This window comes from Heterodontus francisci, chromosome 26 (genome assembly GCF_036365525.1).
Source record: "Heterodontus francisci isolate sHetFra1 chromosome 26, sHetFra1.hap1, whole genome shotgun sequence".
NCBI lineage: Eukaryota > Metazoa > Chordata > Chondrichthyes > Heterodontiformes > Heterodontidae > Heterodontus > Heterodontus francisci.
In genome coordinates, this window is record NC_090396.1 from 53,484,589 (window position 1) to 53,508,405 (window position 23,817).

At 42.8% G+C, this 23,817-nt stretch overlaps 1 protein-coding gene across 2 annotated transcripts in view; it reads left to right on the forward strand.

The window, feature by feature from the left end:
- The window catches only part of arsg (arylsulfatase G), a 120,721-nt gene that overhangs the window by 10,834 nt on the left and 86,070 nt on the right, over nt 1–23,817 (forward strand). For both annotated transcript variants that reach the window (XM_068058250.1, XM_068058251.1), the window contains exons 3-4: nt 17,383–17,674; nt 19,525–19,712. In XM_068058250.1, coding sequence (XP_067914351.1) covers nt 17,457–17,674; nt 19,525–19,712 — 406 coding nt within the window. In that variant the 5' untranslated portion in view covers nt 17,383–17,456. The remainder of the gene's footprint in view (nt 1–17,382; nt 17,675–19,524; nt 19,713–23,817) is intronic.

Genomic DNA, 23,817 nt, shown 5'->3' on the forward strand with positions numbered 1-23,817 from the left:
CAGAGCACATCTGACGAAGACTACATGTGAGCTGGGAATAGTACCTGCAACATATTCTGACCTCCTGTGTGCAATGCTGCAACAGATCCACTTGTATATGTAAAGCACCTAGAACATTCATACCTCAAAGTGTGTCACACTTGGAGCTGAGTAGCTCAAATAGCATCTTAAAGCTGCAGAAAATCTTAATCGAACAATCTTAGTTTCCTCCAGCAAAAGCAATTAACAGTTAATTAACCTCAGAGCATGGCTATTTAGAGCTGTTCTCCAAAGGGAAAACACCATAACATTCCTGCTATAATAAAACAATGCATCTTCTGACATACAATGTGAAAGATCACCGGAGACCAGCTAGTATTATCAGAAGTTTTATGTACTTGGACTGATAGAAAGCATTAGGATAGAAACATTTAGCTTCACTGTACATGTTAGGAGATGCTACATGTGCACCATGTTTGTAGATAATGAAACTGTTTCCTGAGAGTAGCCTTTTGCGTCCAGAACAGCAGTATTTCAATTTCCAGTTGGCTGGTACCTAGATGCGCACTAAAAATGTAATTATTAAACTTAAAGGATGCTGGCAATATCTTGCAAGATGGAAGAACACTGGAGGCACATGCTCGCTCGCTCTAGTCTTAGGACAATGCACCCTAAACAATCTTTATCAGAAAAGGGAACTGTTTATACCACAAATGGTGGAAGTTGCATCAGAACTTCAAGCTTGTGAACGCTTTTACATGCTGACAGCGTGAGAAATGCATAATGTTCTGTTATGGTATTTCAGCAACCAATAAGTGGCTGTATGATATGCGTTTTCATAATCCTGTATGCCCAATATTGCTTACTTTTCAAGTTGAATAGTGTTGCAGTTACATGTTGCAGTAAATTCTCTTAGATGCTTTATTTCTCTTCACTAATAATTGTAAACTCCCCTGCCTCTTCAATTCCTTTTCCTTTTAAGACTCCTCTTAAAACCCACCTTTTGTACAAGCTTTTAACATCTCACCCATTTTTTTGATTGCACCTCTGTACAACACGGAGTTTTTACATGTTAAAGTTGCTATATAAATGCAAGTCGTTGTTGTCTTGCACTAGGCACTTGGGAAGTCTCCCAATTTTCCATATGGGCAGGCTGCCCCAGTTCTTACTGAAGTACAGTAACTGGAGTGTGCATACTAGATTATTATGTGTTACAGAAATGCTGATTATATAGAAGTTGGAGCAATTGTTTGTACTGATGTACAATCATGGGTCTGCTGGTAGCAACTTATCCATAATACAGCTGGGACACCTGTGTGGCATGCATATCATGAATCTCATCCTTTGAAATATCATAAATAAAACAGGCCTAAAACAGTGGTTACAGTTTTCCAAAAATTCTGTTGCTGTGCTACTTATTTCAATTTGATAATGCATTTGTGGCCTTTAAAATCTAGGATCTAGGCATGCAACTGTCTAATGTAAGTCAAAAACACTTTTGATCAGTAAACATCCAGGGGAAAGTATGGCAAAGAAAGAATGCACTTACAAACTGGTTCTGGTTTTCGGGTATTTGGTAGCTTAATAAATGATCTCAAAAAGGATGGTTTTGGAACATTTTTCAGACTAGGTATAGTTCTGTTTTGTTGTCATCATTGTTTAAATCCAAAGGTGCATTCTCCTCAACCTCAGACTCAATGATGCACATCAGTGTGCCCATAAAAACTAAGACCATCCTTACAAATAGCTGGGTCGCTGCTTGAAAATCAAGCATGGTTGCATTTATATAGCCCCTTTAACATAATAAAACATCCCATGGCTCTTTAGAGGAGTGTTCCTTCCTTTTGGAATGACCGCAATAAAATTTGACTGAGCCATGTTAGGCCAAATGACCAAAAACTTGTTAGGTTTTAAGGAACGTCTTAAAGGAGGAAAGAGAGGTGGAGAGGTTTAAGGAGGTAATTTCAGAGCTTGGGGCCTAGGCAGCTGAAGGCACGGTGGAATAATTAAAATCTGGAATGTTCAAGAGGCCAGAATTGACAGAGTGCAGAGATTTAGGGTGGTTGTAGAGTTGAAGGAGATTAGACATAGAGAGGGGTGAGGCCATTGGAGAGATGCTAAAACAAGGATGAGAATTTTAAAATCGAGGCATTGCTTGACCAGGAGCCAATGTAAATCAGCAAGGACAGAGGTGATGGGTGAGCAGGACTTGGTATGAGTTGGGATATGGGCAGTAGCAAAGTTTTGAATGACCTCAAGTTTATAGAGGGTAGAACGTGGGAAGCTGGCCAGGTGTGGAAAAACCTTCTCGTGCAGGGTGTGGTTAAGGTCTGGAATGCACTGGAAGGCATCTGCCTTGTAGATGGTGGACAGGCATTGGGGAGTCGGAAGTGAGTTACTCGCCACAGAATTCCTAGCCTCTGACCTGCTCTTGTAGCCACAATATTTCTGTGGCTGACCCAGTTCAGTTTCTGGTCAATGGTAACCCCAGAATGGTGATAATGGGGGATTCGGTGATGGTAATGACATTGAACATCAAGGTGAGATGGTTAGATTCTTTCTTGTTTGAGATGGTCATTGCCTGACACTTGTGTGGCGTGAACGTTACTTGCCACTTAGTAGCCCAAGCCTGAATGTTGTCCAGGTCTTGCTGCAAATTGAAACGGACTAAAGCCTGGCTACCCGACCCGAACCCGACTACGTGTCAGGGTTGTGTCGGGTCTGTATTCCGAGTCCAGCATTCGGGCTCTGGTCGGGTTGGGCTGGACAGTGCTGCTTTCGGGAAGTCACGGGATCAGGCTTACCCATGATTCCCCACAACTCCATCTGCAGGAATAGCCTGTTGCCCGAACGGATGAAGGATATTCAGGTCAGGTCGGGTCTGGCGCGAAAAAATATTAAAGGACTCTGGCCCGGATTGAGTTTTGGGTTGGCTGTGGTTGGGTCGGACTTCAATTTTATACCCGAACAGCCCTTTAATACGGACTCCTTCAGTAGCTGAGGAGTCGCGAATGGTGCTGAACTTTGTGCAACCATCAGCGAGCATTCCCATTTCTGACCTTATGATGGAGGGAAGGTCATTGATGAAGCAGTTGAAGATGGTTGGGCTTAGGCTTCTACCCTGAGGTTCTCCTGCAGTGGTATCCTGGGACTCAGATGATTGACCTCAAACAACCACAACAATCTTCCTTTGTGCTAGTTATGACTCCAACCAGCAGAGAGTTTTCCCCCTGACTCCCATTGACTCCATTTTTTCTAGGGCTTCTTGATGCCATACTCGGTCAGATGCTGCCTTGATGTCAAGGGCAGTCACTCTCACCTCACCTCTGGAGTTCAGCTCTTTTGTCCATGTTTGGACCAAGGCTGTAATGAGGTCAGGAGCTGAGTGGCCCTGGCAGAACCCAAACTAAGCATCACTGAGCAGATTGATAGCGCTGTCAATGACCCCTTCCATCACTTTGCTGATAATCAAGAGTAGACTGATAGGGCGGGAATTGGCTGGATTGGATTTGTCCTGCTTTTTGTGGACAGAACATAGCTGGCCAATTTTCCATATTGCCCGGTAGATGCCAGTGTTGTAGCTGTACTGAAAAAGCTTGGCTAGGGGGGCAACTGGTTCTGGAGCACAAGTCTTCAGTACTATTGATGGAATGTTGTCAAGACCCATAGCCTTTGCTGTATCCAGTACCCAGTCGTTTCTTGATGTCACGTGGAGTGAATCAGATTGGCAGAAGACTGGCATCTGTGATTCTGGGGACCTCAGGAAGAGGCTGAGATGGATCATCCACTCAGCACTTCTGACTGAAGATGGATGCAAATGCTTCAACTTTGTCTTTTGCACTGATGTGCTAGGCTCCCCCATCATTGAGGATGAGGATAAGGATATTTGTGCAGCCTCCTCATCCTGTCAGTTGTATAATGTAGGAAACGCAGCAGTCAAGTTGCATCCAGCAAGATCCCACAAACTGCAAAGCGGTAATGACCAGATAATATCTGTTTTGATTTTAATTGAGGGATAAATATTGGCCAGGACCTCAGGGATAACTCCTCTGCTTTTATTTGAAATAGTGTCATGGGATCTTTTACATCCGCCTTAGAGAGCAGACAGTGCTGCGTTTTAACATCTCCTCCTAAAGACGGCACTTCCACCAGTGCAGCATTCCCTCTGTACTGCACTGGAGTGTCAGCCTAGATTTTTGTGCTCAAGCAAGTACAGTATAATACCTAAAAAAAAAAAAAAATCAAGAGGGAACTGGCTAGTACTGTGAGTTAGATACTGCTTTTTCACCTTTAAACCTAATTGAGGAGTTGAAAGTCTCATATCTGTTAACTGAGAGTTTCAGTTTCAGCACTCAATAAAACTTGTAATGGGCCTTGACTCACTGCACAAAACTGCCCCTAATTTGGTATTAAGTTGTTAACCTCACTTAAATAAGTGACGCTATGATTGGAACAAAACCGAAAGTGCTGGAAATATACAGCAAGTCAGTCAGCACCTGTAAAGAGAAAAGACAGATTAACATTTTGGATGTGAACTATAAACTGAATTTTCTTTTGTCGGAGGGAAAAGATTCTTTTTAAAAAGGAAGGAGGCCAAAAAAAGACACAGCAGATACTTATGAGGTTAAATAGAGAAATAGAGTCTGGAAAAAGTGAAGATGAAGAGTGATTTGCTTCTTATCCCATAGTTGCTTGACCTTGCAGAACTTCCCACCTAAAAGGAAAAAAAAATGTTTTTTCAGCCTCTTTTAACTGTCCTCGACCTAAGTTCCACATCATCCTTTGTCTCATCTGACACTTTAACAGAAACTTTTTTCAGGTAATAAGGAGCAGAAGCTCAAGCAGCTTTTGAATTGAAGAAATCACTCTTTCCCTTCAATTTCTTCTGACTTTATCTCTTCTAACTATTGGCTTTCTTTCTTCCCCCATTCCTTTTTTTCCCCTTCTACCCTTCTAAAAAGTTTCCTTGTTTTTAAGTGTTCTCAAGAAGTGTACACATCCAAAATATTAACCAATCTTTTCTCCTTTACAGAAGCTGACAACCTGCATGTTTTCAGCATTTTCAACAACAACCTTCATTTATATACCACCTTTTAAGAAAGAATGTGGAGAAACATCCCAAGGCACTTCACAGTCATGTAGTCAGACAAAAATCAATACCAAGCAAAAGGAGATAGGAGGGTTAACTAAAAGCTTGGTCAAGAATGGGTTTTAAAGATGTTCATAAAGGAGGAAAGGGGTGGTTTGGGGCAGCAACTCCAGAGCTTGGGGGCAAAACAGAAGGCGGCACAGCTGCCAACAGTGAAGCCAACAGAATGGGCAAATGCACAAGAAGCCTTAGTTTTTTTTCTTTTTGTACAAGATATATAATATGGCAGATGAAAAAATGTAAATGGGGAAAGGTGCATTATAAATTGTTCTCATGGGATTGGAACAGAGGCACGTTGTTGAGGCAAAGTAGAAGGAGCTTTGAGGTGCTTTTACGTTGTATTCAATATACTGCTTTGATTATATTTTAAACAGAATTCCACCTCTTGCCATAACTGTAAAATAAAAAAAGTGCATACAAGCAGCATTATTAAGTCATCACATGGATGTAATAATGTATTTTTTCAGATCCTTTGCATTCCAGCTGTGGGCAGACCTGGGAAAATCATCAAAGTAAACAAACCCATAAAAGAGCTGAATGCAAATAAAATAAAAGCTGTGTTATGATAAGATTTTCTAGTTTACCATTGTTTTTAACACAAGAGTTTATTGTGTGCTTCTGCAATGCATGCAGAACTTAAAATGTTTATTTTTTGTTGTAATGCAAGGACCGAGATGTTCAAAACTGGCTCAATGCATTTAGTGAATGAGGAGTGAAGGTTCTGGAACCGTTTGCAGATTTTTTTAGACCCATAAAAACATGGAATGCTGTCAACTAGAAGTGTTTATGCTGTCCCTGAATACCTGAAATGCATTCTCCAGCACTAACATCCCTCACTTCATTGAGCAGATGATTTACAAAGATAAAGTTTAAAAATTAGAAAAAGAAATGCTAATTAAGTAGATTAGCACAACTAACAGAAAACTGCCTGCCATAGCAAATAATCCCTTTGCAAAGTGTCAAGAAGTACCATTAAATCAAAAGTGCTGATCTTTTAACATCATTCTTTCACAAAGTAATGGAGAGGGTTGATGAGGGTTGTATTTGAACTTTTGAAAGGCGTTTGTCAAAGTTCCACATAATAGACTTGTTAGTAAAATTAGAATCTATGGGATTAAAGCAGGGGTGGGTAATTATTTGGGCTGGAGGGCCACTTAACAAGTTTTGGTCAGCTGTTGAGGGTGACACACATATAGTGAATTGTGTTAACAACAACTACCATTAAAATTTGTTATGGCATGGATTGTATAAAAATTCCTTCATGCCTTTTCCACACTTCATAAAAATGACAACACTTATTAAGATGCTAATGAACATGATACAAGTTTACCCAAATCTTTCTTGGCCATTGATGATATTAAGCTATAATTAAAACTGGTTACTGAACAACTGTAAAATTTTGTTAAAATAACATTTTTAGGCGGTTATAAACTTTCAGAAGATGGCATTTAATAATTATAGATAAGAAACAAATTGTATACTGACAAACATCTATAAAATAATTTTATTTCAAAAATATTTTTTGTCCTCATTTTTTGAGTCATTTGTATAATATCTCAGCATATAGTCTTACACTTTATATTGAAAATTGTGTTAAAGGTAAACAAACTCATTCAAGGCGCAAGGGGCGGCGCAGTGGTTAGCACCGCAGCCTCACAGCTCCAGCGACCCGGGTTCAATTCTGGGTACTGCCTGTGCAGAGTTTGCAAGTTCTCCCTGTGACTGTGTGGGTTTTCGCCGGGTGCCCCGATTTCCTCCCACAGCCAAAGACTTGCAGGTTGAAAGGGTAAATTGGTCATTATAAATTGCCCCTAGTATAGGTAGGTGGTAGGGGAATATAGGGACAGGTGGGGATTTGGTAGGAATATGGGATTAGTGTAGGATTAGTATAAATGGGTGGTTGATGGTCGGCACAGACTCGGTGGGCCGAAGGGCCTGTTTCAGTGCTGTATCTCTAAATAAATAAATAAATGGAAGAATGAAATTAATCAGAGAATTGAAACCCAACATCATTTCTAATCGTAGAAGTCCATAAATTCCTCATCACTGGTGTTGTGAACTGTCAACTTTCTTTGATTATTTGCCACATTTCTTGAATGACTCCACAATTGTCTCGCGTTTCACTAATTACCACAGTTTTCTCACCCACTCTCTCACTTGCAGCCTGGTGGGCCATTTCATTCGCCCTGTTGGTGTCATGTTGTGACTTTGCATCCATTCAGTCCACTCCTCATGCAAGAATGCTTTACATAGCTTGCTTATCAAAATGTCTAGGAACTGTAATTGGCATGTAAGACTGCCTGGAATCACAGCTAGCTGCATCTTAATTTCCGCAACCCTCCTTTTTATGGCCTCTGTTATAATGTACCAGGCACTGGTCTCGCGCTAACAGGGCTGGGTTTTTTTTTAAGGAGGCCACCTGGGCACTTCAACCACACTTTCTGCAACCACAGTTGCATCCCTTCATTCATCCATCTCTTTGGATGGGCAAGAATTCCAAGTGGAAATTCAGCCTTTGATGCTGTTTTTCTCTTTAAGATCAGTAATGGCGACAGTGTTTTGCTGTCGGAGCAACAGGCCAAAACGACAGTATAATGGGTGGTCTTGTGGCCAAATAATCTTTATTGGTATAGTTTTAGCACCTTTAATTCCCTCGGGCTTGTTCAAAGGAAAATTAGGGCCAATCAAGGATAGTAGTGGGAAGTTGTGTGTGGAATCAGAGGAGATAGGGGAAGCGTTAAATGAATATTTTTCGTCAGTATTTTCAGTAGAGAAAGAAAATGTTGTCGAGGAGAATACTGAGATTCAGACTACTAGGCTAGATGGGATTGCGGTTCACAAGGAGGAGGTGTTAGCAATTTTGGAAAGTGTGAAAATAGATAAGTCCCCTGGGCCAGATGGGATTTATCCTAGGATTCTCTGGGAAGCCAGGGAGGAGATTGCAGAGCCTTTGTCCTTGATATTTATGTCGTCATTGTCGACAGGAATAGTGCCGGAAGACTGGAGGATAGCAAATGTTGTCCCCTTGTTCAAGAAGGGGAGTAGAGACAGCCCTGGTAATTATAGACCTGTGAGCCTTACTTCGGTTGTGGGTAAAATGTTGGAAAAGGTTATAAGAGACAGGATTTATAATCATCTTGAAAATAAGTTCATTAGCGATAGTCAGCACGGTTTTGTGAAGGGTAGGTTGTGCCTCACAAACCTTATTGAGTTTTTCGAGAAGGTGACCAAACAGGTGGATGAGGGTAAAGCAGTGGATGTGGTGTATATGGATTTCAGTAAGGCGTTTGATAAGGTTCCCCACGGTAGGCTATTGCAGAAAATACGGAAGTATGGGGTTGAAGGTGATTTAGAGCTTTGGATCAGAAATTGGCTAGCTGAAAGAAGACAGAGGGTGGTGGTTGATGGCAAATGTTCATCCTGGAGTTTAGTTACTAGTGGTGTACCGCAAGGATCTGTTTTGGGGCCACTGCTGTTTGTCATTTTTATAAATGACCTGGAAGAGGGTGTAGAAGGGTGGGTTAGTAAATTTGCGGAAAACACGAAGGTCGGTGGAGTTGTGGATAGTGCCAAAGGATGTTGTAGGGTACAGAGGGGCATAGATAGGCTGCAGAGCTGGGCTGAGAGATGGCAAATGGAGTTTAATGCAGAAAAGTGTGAGGTGATTCACTTTGGAAGGAGTAACAGGAATGCAGAGTACTGGGCTAATGGGAAGATTCTTGGTAGTGTAGATGAACAGGGAGATCTTGGTGTCCAGGTACATAACCTGGGTAGCAACTTTCAGGGATTTAATAGGGCTGTTAAGAAGGCATATGGTGTGTTAGCTTTTATTAGTAGGGGGATCGAGTTTTGGAGCCACGAGGTCATGCTGCAGCTGTACAAAACTCTGGTGAGACCGCACCTGGAGTATTGCGTGCAGTTCTGGTCACCGCATTATAGGAAGGATGTGGAAGCTTTGGAAAGGGTGCAGAGGAGATTTACTAGGATGTTGCCTGGTATGGAGGGAAGGTCTTACGAGGAAAGGCTGAGGGACTTGAGGTTGTTTTCGTTGGAGAGAAGGAGGAGGAGAGGTGACTTAATAAAGACATATAAGATAATCAGAGGGTTAGATAGGGTGGATAGTGAGAGTCTTTTTCCTCGGATGGTGATGGCAAACACGAGGGGACATAGCTTTAAGTTGAGGGGTGATAGATATAGGACAGATGTTAGAGGTAGTTTCTTTACTCAGTAGTAGGGGTGTGGAACGCCCTGCCTGCAACAGTAGTAGACTCGCCAACTTTAAGGGCATTGAAGTGGTCATTGGATAGACATATGGATGAAAATGGAATAGTGTAGGTCAGATGGTTTCACAGGTTGGCGCAACATCGAGGGCTGAAGGGCCTGTACTGCGCTGTAATGTTCTAAATTCTAAAATCATCTCCGTTGTTGCAGTGTAGCGCATTGCTGCAACGTGGCCATCGCTCATTGAACTTCATTACAAAAAATGTCTGCTTGTCTATGTATGTTGCTCTAAACAGCACAAGCATCTTCTGGGCATGAGCCTTGATCTTCGGAAAGTTCTGTTCATTGAGAGAAGCATAAAATTCAGGAAACAGCACTGATTTTTCTTCAACAGACAAGTTTTTGTATTTTGATGCATGTTTACTCTCAAAATGCTGATTCAAATTGTATTCTTTGAACACTGTCACACTTACTTTGCAAAATAAGTGCACAGCTTTTCCACTCATTGTAAAAAAAAAATCAGAAGTACATTCTTTGTTGAATATTCAGCATTCACCTTTCTCTTTGATGAGCTTTCCTGAATTTGGGTTAGGGTTTGAAGCTGATATTAATATCTCAATTCGCACTAAAAAAACCTGCACTCCCAACCGCTCAGTCTTCTCCACAACGCTGAGCCACAACACGTGTAGTGAAGTAGCAGTGTTTCCAAGTCCATGTACTATTGGTTTTTGTTTTTTTCAGAGTTGTTTGGATTTTTTAAAATATCGGATTGTGGTTTTTTGGGGCTTGTGTTCATAGTAGTAACTTGTTTTTGTACTTGTTTCAAAATTTAATATAAACTCCAATAGAACTTGAATTAAATACTGCCTTCTCGTTCTTATTTGAAATAAAATGCAACTAATTATATATTTCCATTGGGTCCCACTTGTGACTGATGAATAACCAATTGTTGCATTTGATTTATGTTGCCTATGCCCACAATACTGCTTTCTTGCTCGGCCCTAGGTTGAATTCTGTTAACATATTTTGTGGTTACTAGAATTAAAGTGCAATAGAAAATGTTCACAATTCACAAGCTAAGACTGTTACAGTTTCTAATATGACTCCAAAAAAGTTGGCTAACTTTGGCAAAAGCAGTCGTAAAGAATGGGACTGAGGGAAAAAACACACTTTATAGATAGTAAATTGTTTCTTATTGGTGTTATTTAGTTAAAGCTTTTGTATAGCTGGCAACTAGCAACCTGCTCACTTTAAATATTTCATCATCAGTATATGTTGTGCTGCAAAATTTTACAGTAGTTCAACAGCGTAACCTTTGCTGAATGTTTACTTATTAGTGTTTAAAACACAGAGGCTTTGGGCTCTGCAGCGCTGCTGGTTTTGGTGCTATGGCAGTCCAGAGTTGATAGAAATGGTGGGGGTCCACTTCCAGCGTGACCTGTGTTTATTGCTGTGTTAGGAAAGGCGATAGCACGGTGTGCAATTCATTCACTGGAATTATGCAGAGTTGGCAGATCGTGACATCATTCAGAGTCTAATCCTGATTTGACACCTGGCTTGCTATTTTGGACCTCGCAGGTCCTGTTGGTGCCTTTTTTTAAAACATAGGTAGCTGAACATGTGTTCAGCTGCACTGGAGACCCTCCCACTAGCACTATTTAAAGGCATCAGCATGGGACTTTCAGGTGAGGTGCTTTTAACTTTCTTTTGCTGCTCAGAGTTAGTGGAAGTACTGTGTTGTTGGAGGAGATCACACAAGTTCCTTGAGTCAGAAGGGAGTGGTTTCGAACCATTACAAAGAGTTGAGTGGATTTGGAGGCCACTCAGCAGAAAGCTTGCTACCAGTCATGTGGGTGCTATAATTGCAGTCCCTCTTGGGCTGCAGCACGACAAGGAGATGGAGCAGATGTAGCAGAGGGGCAAAGCTGTGTGCAGAGGGGGAAGGAGGAGGAGGGCTCTCAACAGAAGACCATACCACCTAGGGTTTTCAGAAAGCACTTCTTCTACCTCCACCTCAGCCAGGCGCAGTGTTTGAGGTGGCTTTGCTTCACCAAGGAGGTGGTCTCAGAACTGCCACCTTCTCCAGCTGGACCTGCAGCTGGAGAGCTGGGTGAGGGCATCATTGCCAGTGTCCATCAAGATCCCCATTACCTTCAATTTCTAAGTTTCAGCATCATTCCAGGCTGGAGCTGGTGATATCGCCAACATCCCTCAGTTTGCCATGCATCGCTGCATCAGGGAGGTCATTGAGGCCCTGTATTCTAGGAGAGAAGCAGGAAGAGTGGGTATGTGGCTTTGCCAGGGTAACGGGATTCCCTGTGATGGAGGGAACCAGAAACTGCATGTGTGAGACTCTGCGGGCACCACATATCAACAGAGAGATGTACCGCAACTACAAAGGGTTCTACTCCCTTAACATGCAGTTGGTGTGATCATGCACAGACCATCACGTTGGTGAATGCCTGCTATCCTGGCAGCGGCCAAGATGCTTTCATCCTTTGCTAATCAGCCATTCCCACCATCTTCGAGCCACCACATTGAACCAGAGAATGGCTGCTCAGTGACAAGTGTTACTCTCTCTACACATGGCTATGACTCTACTCTGCCACCTGACCACATGTAGACAGCAATCCTACAACAAGAACCATAAAGTGACCAGGAATGTCAAGGCCCAAACACTGTACCCCAGAGAGACTTTTTTATTCATGTGCAGTGATGATATGTTCTATGTGCTTTTCTTCCTTTTGCTAGACACAGTGCCAGGTACTGAAACAACCTGGCTAGAGGTGTGACTGGTCTGGAGCACAAATCTTTAGCACCACAGCCGGGATGTTGTCAGTGTCCATAGCTTTTGTATCCAGTGCGTTCAGCTATTTCTTGATATCACGTGGAGTAAATCTAATTGGCTGAAGACTGGCTTCTGTGATGGTGAGAACCACAGGAGGAGGTAAAGATGGATCAGCCATTCAGTACTTCTGGCTGAAAGTGGTTGCAAACATTTCAGTCTTATCTTTTGCACTTGTATTCTGGGTTCTGCCATCATTGAAGGTGGAGATGATCAAACCTCTTGTTTAATTGTTCCCTGTCATTCATGACTGGGTGTGGCAGGAGTGCAAAGTTTTGATCCTTGATTGGTAGCATGTGGTGAAGTTACTGGACATGTAATCCAGAGGCCTGGACCAGTGCTACAGAGACATGAGTTCAGATCCCACCATGGGAGCTAGAGGAATTTAAATTCAATTAATAAATCTGGAATAAAATGCTCGAATCATTAATAATAATCATGAACCTACCAATTTTTATTCTAAATACCCATCTTCACCAGGTTAGCACTTCATTTTTAGGTACATCTCTTGCTGCTCCTAAGATACTCTTCTACACTAATATAAAAGCAAAATACTGCGGATGCTGGAAATCTGAAATAAAAACAAGAAATGCTGGAACCACTCAGCAGGTCTGGCAGCATCTGTGGAAAGAGAAGCAGAGTTAACGTTTCGGGTCAGTGACCCTTCTTCGGAACTGACAAGTATTAGAAATGTCACAGGTTATAAGCAAGTGAGGTGGGGGTGGGGCAAGAGATAACAAAGGAGAAGGTGTAGATTGGACAAGGCCACATAGCTGACCAAAAGGTCATGGAGCAAAGGCAAACAATATGTTAATAGTGTGTTGAAAGACAAAGCATTAGTACAGATAAGGTGTTAACGGACTGAATATTGAACAGCAGCAAGTGCAAACATGAAAAAAGTGGGTAAGCAAACTGAACAAACTAAGATGAAATGAAATAAATGCAAAAAAAAAATTGTAAAAAATGTAAAAAAGAAAAAATAACTAAAAATGAAAGTAAAATGGGGGGCTGTCATGCTCTGAAATTATTGAGCTCAATGTTCAGTCCGGCAAGCTGTAGTGTGCCTAATCGATAGATGAGATGCTGTTCCTCGAGCTTGCGTTGATGTTCACTAAAGAGAAGCAGAGTTAACGTTTCGGGTCAGTGACCCTTCTTCGGAACTGACAAATATTAGAAATGTCACAGGTGAGTGAGGTGGGGGTGGGGCAAGAGATAACAAAGGAGATGGTGTAGATTGGACAAGGCCACATAGCTGACTCTTCTACACTCCTCAGTGAACCAGAGTGGATCTCCTGGCTTGATGGTAACAGTAGAATGAGAGATATGCTGGGCCATAAGGTTACAGATTGTGTTGGAATACAATTCTACTACTGATGGCCCACAGCGCGTCATGGATGCCCAGTTTTGAACTGCTGGAGCTAGTGGTGACATCAACTCAACGTAAGTAACCGTTATGTGCCAAGTGGCAATGTGATATATAATTCTGTTGTCAGGCCTGTGGGAGACCCCATCTCTCCATCACCAATGCCAATGACTGTACCGATCTTCAGTGCTTCCTCCTCTGCATAGTCAGGATTGCTCTGACTGTAGGGCCTCACCCTGGTTCTCTGCCTCTCCCTGGAGTTGTGTACTCTCTTCTGCAGTGATTGAGAATTGGAATGTGTGGAGAGGATGGAATGGTAACAGTTGTGGAGGGTGACGGAGAGGGAGGGATGTGAGATGGCATTAAGATGACGGTAAGTGCGAGGTTGGGTGTCCAGAAGGGGATGTGAAAAGGTGTCTTGAGAGAGGAATGAATGGAGTGTGTTTGTCTGAGGAGTGATGTGGAAGAGAATGCTGGGAAGTCAGAGAGTGGGGTTGACATCTGAAAGTGGTATGCCACTCACCTTTCCTGCCCTTATGAGGTCACTGAACCTCCTGTGATACTATATCCATGTTCTCGGGACTACACTCTTGCTGCTGACTATCTCAGAGACTTCTAGACACGCCTGTTTAGTTTGGGTGGCTGGCCTCTTTCTTCTGTCTGCAGGAAAGATCACATCTCTTTGTGTCCTCACCATCTCCAGCATCACCTCCAGGGAAGAGTCAGAGAACCTTGTTGGGGGGGGAGGGGGGGGCGATGATGTGCAACCTTCTTATCCCTTGCTTCCATCTTTCTTCTTCCTGTAACCTTCAGAAACAATGTTGGATGCAGCTACTTTGACTCCTGCCAGGGTCCCTTTAAATGGAGATCCTTCCATCAACAGGTGCGGGTCACCATCACACCCACACTGTAAGTGGTCAGGAAACCCGGAAGCGGGATGCTAATGCTGAGCTAAACAGTCAGGGCAAGGCCCGCTGCTGAAACAATCTGATTCCTGACCTGCTGCTAGCAGGCACCAACCACCCATGCGCACACTGATGAGGAGGGAACCTGTTCCTAGGCCTTTTCCATATAAACAACTGCCAGGGGATGTTATAAACTTGGCTCGTTTGTGCACACATTTCCTCCCTCTTTCCACTATATTCCATAACCTTTCTTCATTAATTTTCCCAGCTGAAATTGAGACCACATCATGTTGGAAAACAGGAGATAAGGGCCTTGTGTACTATCGTGCAATAACACTGGATGTGGATGCATTGATGCACAGAACTGTCTTAATCCGACAGCTAAAATTTAATGCAGACTGAGCTGGCAGGAGAAGGACTCCCCTTTCCCAAATCAGTTCATTCCGAGAAAATTATGTACTGCCTGAATCACTAATTCTTTGAAAGCTGGCCCATTTCCAAGCCCACTACCAACAGCTGGTTGGCATAGAAGCATCCCACACATGGATCATATTACACTCCAAAAGGCTGGAGCATCCTGTGCCTTCTCCCTCACCAGGTAAAAGCTCTGGTGGCATAACTAAAATCAATCAAGGACCAACACAGTTGGTGAGCATATCAGTTCATAAGAACATCATTACTACTTCCTGAGCAGGGTTAAGCCACTCAATATCACAATGTACTATTTAAAATAAGTTAAGCAAACAACAGTTACCATCAATAAACATGCATAAATTAATGCAGAGGAGTCATCAGTGCTATTACAAGCTGATGAAAGATATGTTCCATTCATAACACTGTTCCTTTAGAAAATATGCCCTATAGTTTTGGTATAAAAGTACTCCCATAGTTCTCAACAAGTGAACGCATGTTCACCTTGTATTGTGGTTTCTGAGTATTGTGCAGCTTCGAGCAAAAGACTTGTGGGATAGGAAATCAAATTTGAGTGTAGGTGGGCAACAGAAGGAGCCATTTAGAAGGCCCAGCTTCATTTTCTTACTGAAAGTTCACCGATCAGCAGGGTCCAAATTCCAGTGGCTGAGAGATTGAGCCAAGCTGGATGCTTTAGCTGCAGTGAGGGAGGCATCTCTGGAGTTGGGATTTGCGAACAAGTCGGCAGAAGCTGAATGATTTTGTGGTGGCCAGGAGGAATATACATAATCTCCCAGGCCTCAATAAAATTTTTCAATTAAAAAAAGAACACCTTTTTCTGAAAGGCCTGCCATGGTCCCTTTAAGAACTGCTGGTTAGACCACTCAACATCTGGTACCAACAGGTGATGTGTGCATTGCACATTCTGCCCATAGGTACCTCAAAACTTGGCGATTAGCATATTGCAGATAGGCTCCTGCCTGTAAGAGATGGAACACTGAGTCGACCCAAGTGTCTAACAAAATTCGTGCCATGCAAGTTCCAGGCACTGACCATCTCCAATAGTGAGCGTCTTGATGTTCAACGGCAATACCGTTGTTCAATCTCCCACCATGTATATCCTGGGGTCACCATTGACCAGAAACTTAACTGGGCCAGCAATATAAATACTGTGACTACAAGAGCAGGTTCGATGCTTAAAGGGCACATGGATAGAAGGTGACTGAAGAATAACAAAAAGAGAGTACATGGATTTAAGTAGTGGTATATCCAAATATCTGTATCAGGGCCTTTTTTCCACATGCTTAAACGATTTGTACATAGCTAAATGGAATGGATTAGGGAACAGAGCGATCTAGGATGCAATTACACAAATCCTTAAAAGCAGGATTGCAGGTAGAAAAAGGATAAATGTGCTTTTATATATGGAGGAATTAAATATATAATCAAGAAGATGATAATTAATCAGTGAAAGACATGTGGTTCGGCTTCAAAGAACAGCACAGGAACAGGCCATTCGGCCCTCCAAGCCTGCGCCGATCTTGATGCCTGCCTAAACTAACACCTTCTGCACCTCCGGGGCCCATATCCCTCTATTCCCTTCCTATTCCTATATTTGTCAAGATGTCTCTTAAACGTCGCTATCGTATCTGCTTCCACCACCTCCCCTGGCAGCAGGTTCCAGGCACTCACCACCCTCTGTGTAAAAAACTTGCCTCACACATCCCCTCTAAACTTTGCCCCTCGCACCTTAAACCTATGTCCCCTAGTAACTGACTCTTCCACCCTGGGAAAAAGCTTCTGACTATCCACTCTGTCCATGCCGCTCATAACTTTGTAAACCTCTATCATGTCGCCCCTCCACCTCCATCGTTCCAGTGAAAACAATCCGAGTTTTTCCAACCTCTGCTCATAGCTAATGCCCTCCAGACCAGGCAGCATCCTGGTAAATCTCCTCTGTACCCTCTCCAGTTGAAGTGTTGTGTACATTTTTTGGGTACTGCATTTTGAAAGAATTTGGAGCCATGGAATGGTTGGAATGTAGATTCACTAAAATATTACCAGGCATGAGAGGTTATAGTTATGATCATTGATTTGAAAAATTATATTGTTGTATTCGCTGGAATAGGGAAGACTGAGAGGGAATGTTGAAAGGGTTTGAGAGAATAATTAGTGAAAAGGATCATGTCACTGTTAGTGAATTGGTAACGAGGAAGACATAAATTTGGATTAGTACTAGAAGCATAAACGGAGGGGATTAGAAGAAATGCTTTTACATAGAAGTTTATTAGAATATTGAATGGATTACCACATGTGGTTATTCAAACTGAGTCAGTTACGGCATTTAGGAGAGAATTAGATAGTCACTTAAAGGAGAGTGGAAAATTTGTATTAGAGTAAATAGCTTTGATGTTGAATGAGTCTTCTGTGCTGAAATTTTAATCATGCTTAAACAAATGTGTTTGACTATTGTGAAAATTTAATTCTGAAAATGTTGGCATTGTTACAGCAAAGAGGTGATTGTGATTCGATGGCAAAGAAGTTTAGGCAATACCAGATGACTTGACCTAGATTTCTAAGAAAATGGAAGTATTCTCCACGATGATCTTCTTCACTGCAGCACTCATCAGTGGATTTCTTTATTACAACATTGACTTCAAAACAGTTCACGGTGCCAATTCAGGAAAGCCAAACTTTATCATAATCCTGGCTGATGACATTGGATGGGGTGATCTTGGTGCAAACTGGCCATTGACCAAGGAGACACCAAATCTGGACAAGATGGCTAAGGAGGGAATGAGGTATAATAATATTTGTACCATTTGCGAAGAAACAATTTGATCTTACATTCTTCCTGATTTTTTAATTTATTTTTTACTAATTTTCAACTCTTAACCTCATGTAATCTCTAATTTGTGTATTGTCTTTAGTAAGGAGAGCTTTTGACAACGCAATTGTTTTTCCGTAACTCAGAGATATTTGATATGATTCCTACTTTTCTCTGTACATTCTGTTGCAGTGATTATACTATCAGAAAGTCTTATTTGCAGATATTTGGTAAGAATAATGTTGCAGCCAAAATGGTTAGAGTAATAGACCACAGTAGATATCTTAAGTGTCTCTTTATAATATGTAATGTTTTGGGTTTATGTTGGAAATTAATGCTGTTTTAGGTCTTATTAGTGTGAATTTTAATGCATGTCATTGAGAGGGTTGTTCTCAATGTGAGACATGTTAATGCTGGGAAATGGGACACTATATTTTAGACACTCATTGTCAGCTGTAAGCCCTCTCCAAGACCATGGTTAGATGCAGTGTAAGGTTCTCCTATTCTGCTTCTATAAAGTATCTTAGACCTAACTGCAAAAAAGAAATAGCTTTTGCACAAGAATATGTTGACAAAGTGGTTTTAAGAAAAGATGGTGTTCGAGGGTTTGCAGAGTTTCCCTTTGCATAAGAGAGTTACCTAGGTACTGACAGAGAAATTGTACAATAGATAAAGAGGTATGTGAAGGCAAGGTATCAGTAGCAGAGGATTTGAATTGGCAACTGAGCCTTGACTTACCTTAACTGCCCTTGAGAGGTCATTGAACCTCTTTCTGCATGGTGTGGCAGTTCTTGGGGTGGTGGAGGTTCCACTGCCTCTGCCACGTCCCTCCAAACCACCTGTACCACCAACTTATGGGGGCTCCTGCCCTCAAAGTACATTAGTTGAACCCTTTTGACCCTGACCTCACCTCCGTTGATGCATTTGAATTGCAATAATCCTAGTTAGCTGCTGTTTCCCACCACAAGTATGCTATCATGTACAAAACCTCTGTGCACATTAATTCACACATCTCCCACTGAAGCCACATGACAGCCATTTCCAAACCTTCCCAAAAGCAATGTCTGCACTTAACATCAACTTTAGTGTCACCATAATTCTAATTGAATAACATATAATGCATATGTGCCTACTGTTTCTTTTCACCTTGGTGCCACTGTGTGATATATGAGTTCTTAAACCCATTCTTATGCTTCTCAGAGATGCTACCTGAATGGCAGGTGAAGGCTGGCTGTTGCATTGCTGTAGCAGCTGCTTAATTTTGAGGTGACTCTAATCTCATAACGGCTATGTCCTAAGGTGGATCAGCTGCAGGCAGCATTTGTCCCTTTGACCGTTCCGCCACGGGTGGAGAATTTGGAGGGAGCTGGTAGAATGGCTTCGTGTGGCCATCCTGAGAGTAGCATTTTGCATGCCCTTTCCTGAAGAGCATTAAAAACTTGAAGCGGCTACATCAGTAGGAATAGAATTAAGGCATGGACAGGTCATCTATTCTCTGCAATTAGTGTGATGCCTTTAACTTGTCTCTTTGAATCATGGTTCCACATTTTGTGCAAGACAGTGGCTCAGGTGAGTGGCTGATGTGTGACTGAAAATCTCACATCTCAATGTTGGTAGCTCTGGTTCTGAAACTCAATCTCTGGTTCACTTCATCAAAGGGGTAGTAATTCCACTGCTTTGTGTCTGATTGTTGAACTGAGTTACCACCAGCTATAAAAATCGTGAAGTATCAGCAAGAAAAAAGTACAGGCCAGTTTTCCAGCTTGTTATATGACAGCATATTTATAATAGATTTTAGGTTTTGCTCCTTGTTTCTTATTTCAGATTTGAGGATTTCCATTCAGCTGCCTCTACTTGTTCCCCGTCTCGGGCTTCTTTATTGACGGGCCGTCTGGGGTTACGAAATGGTGTTACCCATAATTTTGCTGTAAGCTCAATTGCTGGCCTGCCGCTGAATGAAACTACACTGGCGGAAGTTCTAAAGGAAGCCAATTATTCTACAGCAGTAATTGGTATTTACAGTTTTAGTTCTTTCTTTCCTTCCCTATATAATGACTCCCCTATTCTTCTGTACAATTGCAAGTGGTGGCACTAATGGATGTTACATCTTGCCCACAATCACCACAGATAAAAAGCCAAGTGCACTGGAAGAGAGAGACAAATGTTACTTATTTTTACCTTGGATTTGGAACGCTACCCCAATTTTTGCGATATTGCAGATGTAACAGCAGTAAATAATTTAAAGAGGAATAATGCAAGAAGTTGCTTTCATTTATATTGCAGGCCAAAACACTTGCTGCATATTAGTTTAGCATGTGAAAGTGTTAGAATTACATTATGGGTTTAACAACAAGCAATGACATTGTTAGCTAATCAACAATCCTCCCAGTAAACCATCTTGTATCTTCTTTCATCAGAAAGTGCTAATGAATAATTGTAAATTCTTCCTGACTTTCAGTGCCTGTGCTTTTCCTTATTTAGCCAAATGAAGAACACTTGCTGTTGTGAGTAGGAATTTGGCCTCTAACCTCACCTACATTGTAAAGCAAAGTACCATGTCAGCTTGCAGCCAAATTTGTTTATTCTTTCACCTCCCAATTCATTCTTGTTTTATTCTTTGCTTTCTTGGAGCAACTAACTTTGTGGCCTCTGCCCTACCCCACATAACTAGTTTTTTGATCGACAGCAGCATTGCATTTTTATTCATTTCTGATTAGTTTCCCCTAAAGTTCGAGTATTGGCATTTGATGAGTTAAGAAAACAAGTTATTCATTCACCAGTTTATATGTTAGTGTTTCAAAATGATGTACCCTGGTGTAGCTCAGCTTGATGGTTACAATTCAAACCATTTCCATGCTGAAACGTACTTTTAAATTTACACAAACTGGGAAATGGTTGTCCCATCTTTAACAGGATTATTGACATCTTCTTCTTTGGCCTCCTTGTCTCGAGAGACAATGGGTAAGCGCCTGGAGGTGGTCAGTGGTTTGTGAAGCAGCACCTGGAGTGGCTATAAAGGCCAATTCTAGAGTGACAGACTCTTCCACAGGTGCTGCAGATAAAATTGGTTGTCGGGGCTGTTACACAGTTGGCTCTCCCCTTGCACTTCTGTCTTTTTTCCTGCCAACAGCTAAGTCTCTTTGACTTGCCACACTTTAGCCCCGCCTTTATGGCTGCCCGCCAGCTCTGGTGATCCCATGACTTGTGATCAATGTCACAGGACGTCATGTCGCGTTTGCAGACGTCTTTAAAGCGGAGACATGGACAGCCGGTGGGTCTGATATCAGTGACGAGCTCGCTGCACAATGTGTCCTTGGGGATCCTGCCATCTTCCATGTGGCTCACATGCCATCTCAAGTGCCGCTGGCTCAGTAGGGTGTATATGCTGGGGATGTTGGCCGCCTCGAGGACTTCTGTGTTGGAGATACGGTCCTGCCACCCGATGCCAAGAATTCTCCGGAGGCAGTGAAGATGGAATGAATTGAGACATCTGTCTTGGCTGACATACGTTGTCCAGGACACAGGCTTGATACACTCGGACTTTTGTGTTCCGTGTCAGTGTGCCATTTTCCCACACACTCTTGGCCAGTCTGGAAATCGCAGTTTCCCATGCGCTTGTTGATTTCTGCATTGAGAGACAGGTTACTGGTGATAGTTGAGCCTAGGTAGGTGAACTCTTGAACCACTTCCAGAGCGCGGTCGCCAATATTGATGGATGGAGCATTTCTGACGTCCTGCCCCATGATGATCGTTTTCTTGAGGCTGATGGTTAGGCCAAATTCGTTGCAGGCAGCCACAATCCTGTCGATGAGTCTCTGCAGAAACTCTTCAGTGTGAGATGTTAATGCAGCATCGTCAGCAAAGAGGAGTTCCCTAATGAGGACTTTGCGTACTTTGGTCTTCGCTCTTAGACGGGCAAGATTGAACAAACTGCCACCTGATCTTTTGTGGAGGAAAATTCCTTCTTCTGAAGACTTGAACAAATGTGAGAGCAGCAGGGAGAAGATCCCAAACAGTGTGGGTGCGGGAAAACAGCCCTGTTTCACGCCACTCAGGATAGGAAAGGGGTCTGATGAGGCGCCACTATGCTGAATTGTGCCTTTCATATTGTCATGGAATGAGGTGATGATACTTAGTAGCTTTGGTGGACATCTGATCTTTTCTCGTATTCTGAAGAGACCACGTCTGCTGACGAGGTCAAAGGCTTTGGTGAGATCAATGAAAGCAACGTAGAGGGACATCTGTTGTTCACGGCATTGCTCCTGTAGCTGGCGAAGGAAGAACAGCATGTCAATGCTGGATCTCTCTGCTCGAAAGCCACACTGTGCCTCAGGGTAGACATGCTCAGCCAGCTTCTGGAGCCTGTTTAAAGCGACTCGAGCGAAGACTTTCCCCACTATGCTGAACAGGAAGATTCCACGGTAGTTGTTGCAGTCACCGCGGTCACCCTTGTTCTTATAGAGGGTGATGATATTGGCATCGCGCATGTCCTGTGGTACTGCTCTCTCGTCCCAGCACAGGCAAAGCAGTTTGTACAGTGCTGAGAGTATAGCAGGTTTGGCACTCTTGATTATTTCAGGGGTAATGCCATCCTTCCCAGGGGCTTTTCCACTGGCTAGAGAATCAGTGGCATCACTGAGTTCCGATTTTGTTGGCTGTATGTCCAGCTCATCCATGACTGGCAGAGACTGGGCTGCATTGAGGGCGGTCTCAATCACAACATTTTCCCTGGAGTACAGTTCTAGATAGTGCTCCACCCAGCGATCCATTTGTTGGTCAGTGATTGTGTCCCCTGATTTAGATTTGAGGGAGGCGATATTCTTGATGGTTGGCCCAAAAGCTCTCTTAATGCCAGCATACATTCCTTTGATGTTTCCGGTGTCAGAGGCCAGCTGAATATGACTGCATAGGTGTTGCCTGGGTTGGAGCCGACCATGACTCATGGCCCTCCTGCCTTGGGCGCTATGGCGTTGGAAGGATGAATGAGAATGAACAGAGACTGCTTGAGTTGTGTACCTATCATAACCTCTGCATCACCAACTCGTTCTTTCACACTAAATCCTGCCACCAGGTTTCTTGGAGGCACCCAAGATCACGTCGTTGGCACCAGCTGGACCTCATCGCCACAAGGCGAGCCACTTTAAACAGTGTACAGATCACACGCAGCTTCCACAGTGTGGACTGCGACACCGACCACTCCCTGGTGTGCAGCAAGGTTAGACTCAAACCAAAGAAGCCGCATCACTCCAAGCAGAAGGGCGGCCCACGCATCAACACAAGCAGAATTTCTCATCCACAGCGGTTACATAAGTTTCTAAATTCACTTGAAAAAGCCCTTCAAAATACTCCTACAGGGGATGCAGAGACCAAGTGGGCCCACATCAGAGATGCCATCTATGACTCAGCAATGACCACCTATGGCAAACGTATGAAGCGAAATGCAGACTGGTTTCAATCTCACTTTGAAGAGCTGGAACCTGTCATAGCCGCTAAGCGCATTGCACTGTTGAACTACAAGAAAGCCCCCAGCAAGTTAACATCCGTAGCACTTAAAGCAGCCAGAAGCGCGCACAAAGAACAGCCAGGCGCTGCGCAAATGACTACTAGCAATACCTATTGACAACATGATGTGTTTAAACTCTCTTCCTACCACAAACAATCAAATGACCATCCTTCTACCTCTTGTTTACTACTAATTAAGATTATTGTGTTATCTCTTACTTAATGATGGCAGAACCACAAGACAAAAGTAGGTTTTACTTGATTTGAGGGAAAAGTTTTAAGCACCAAGGTATGTGGGGTGTGCTGCCCTGAGCTCTGTCATACTTTGATATTTTGTCGGCCCTGGGTAGCCGGAGAATGACCTCATTGCACTGCTTTCCCATGTTTGTGTAAGAAATGCAGACGGTCTCTACATAGACCAGCGATGATCATAATCTCGTGGTCTCCACATGTTTGACTGTGAATCTCGCTGATGCACATGTAGGAAGGGTTGTCATTGTGCTGTTAGAAATGCCCATGGATTTATTTTACAATCATTTTTATTAGAAATTGAATGCTTCCTTCTGGTTACCTGCAGACTGCTTCAGAAGCACATGCACCAATTACACTGCAAAG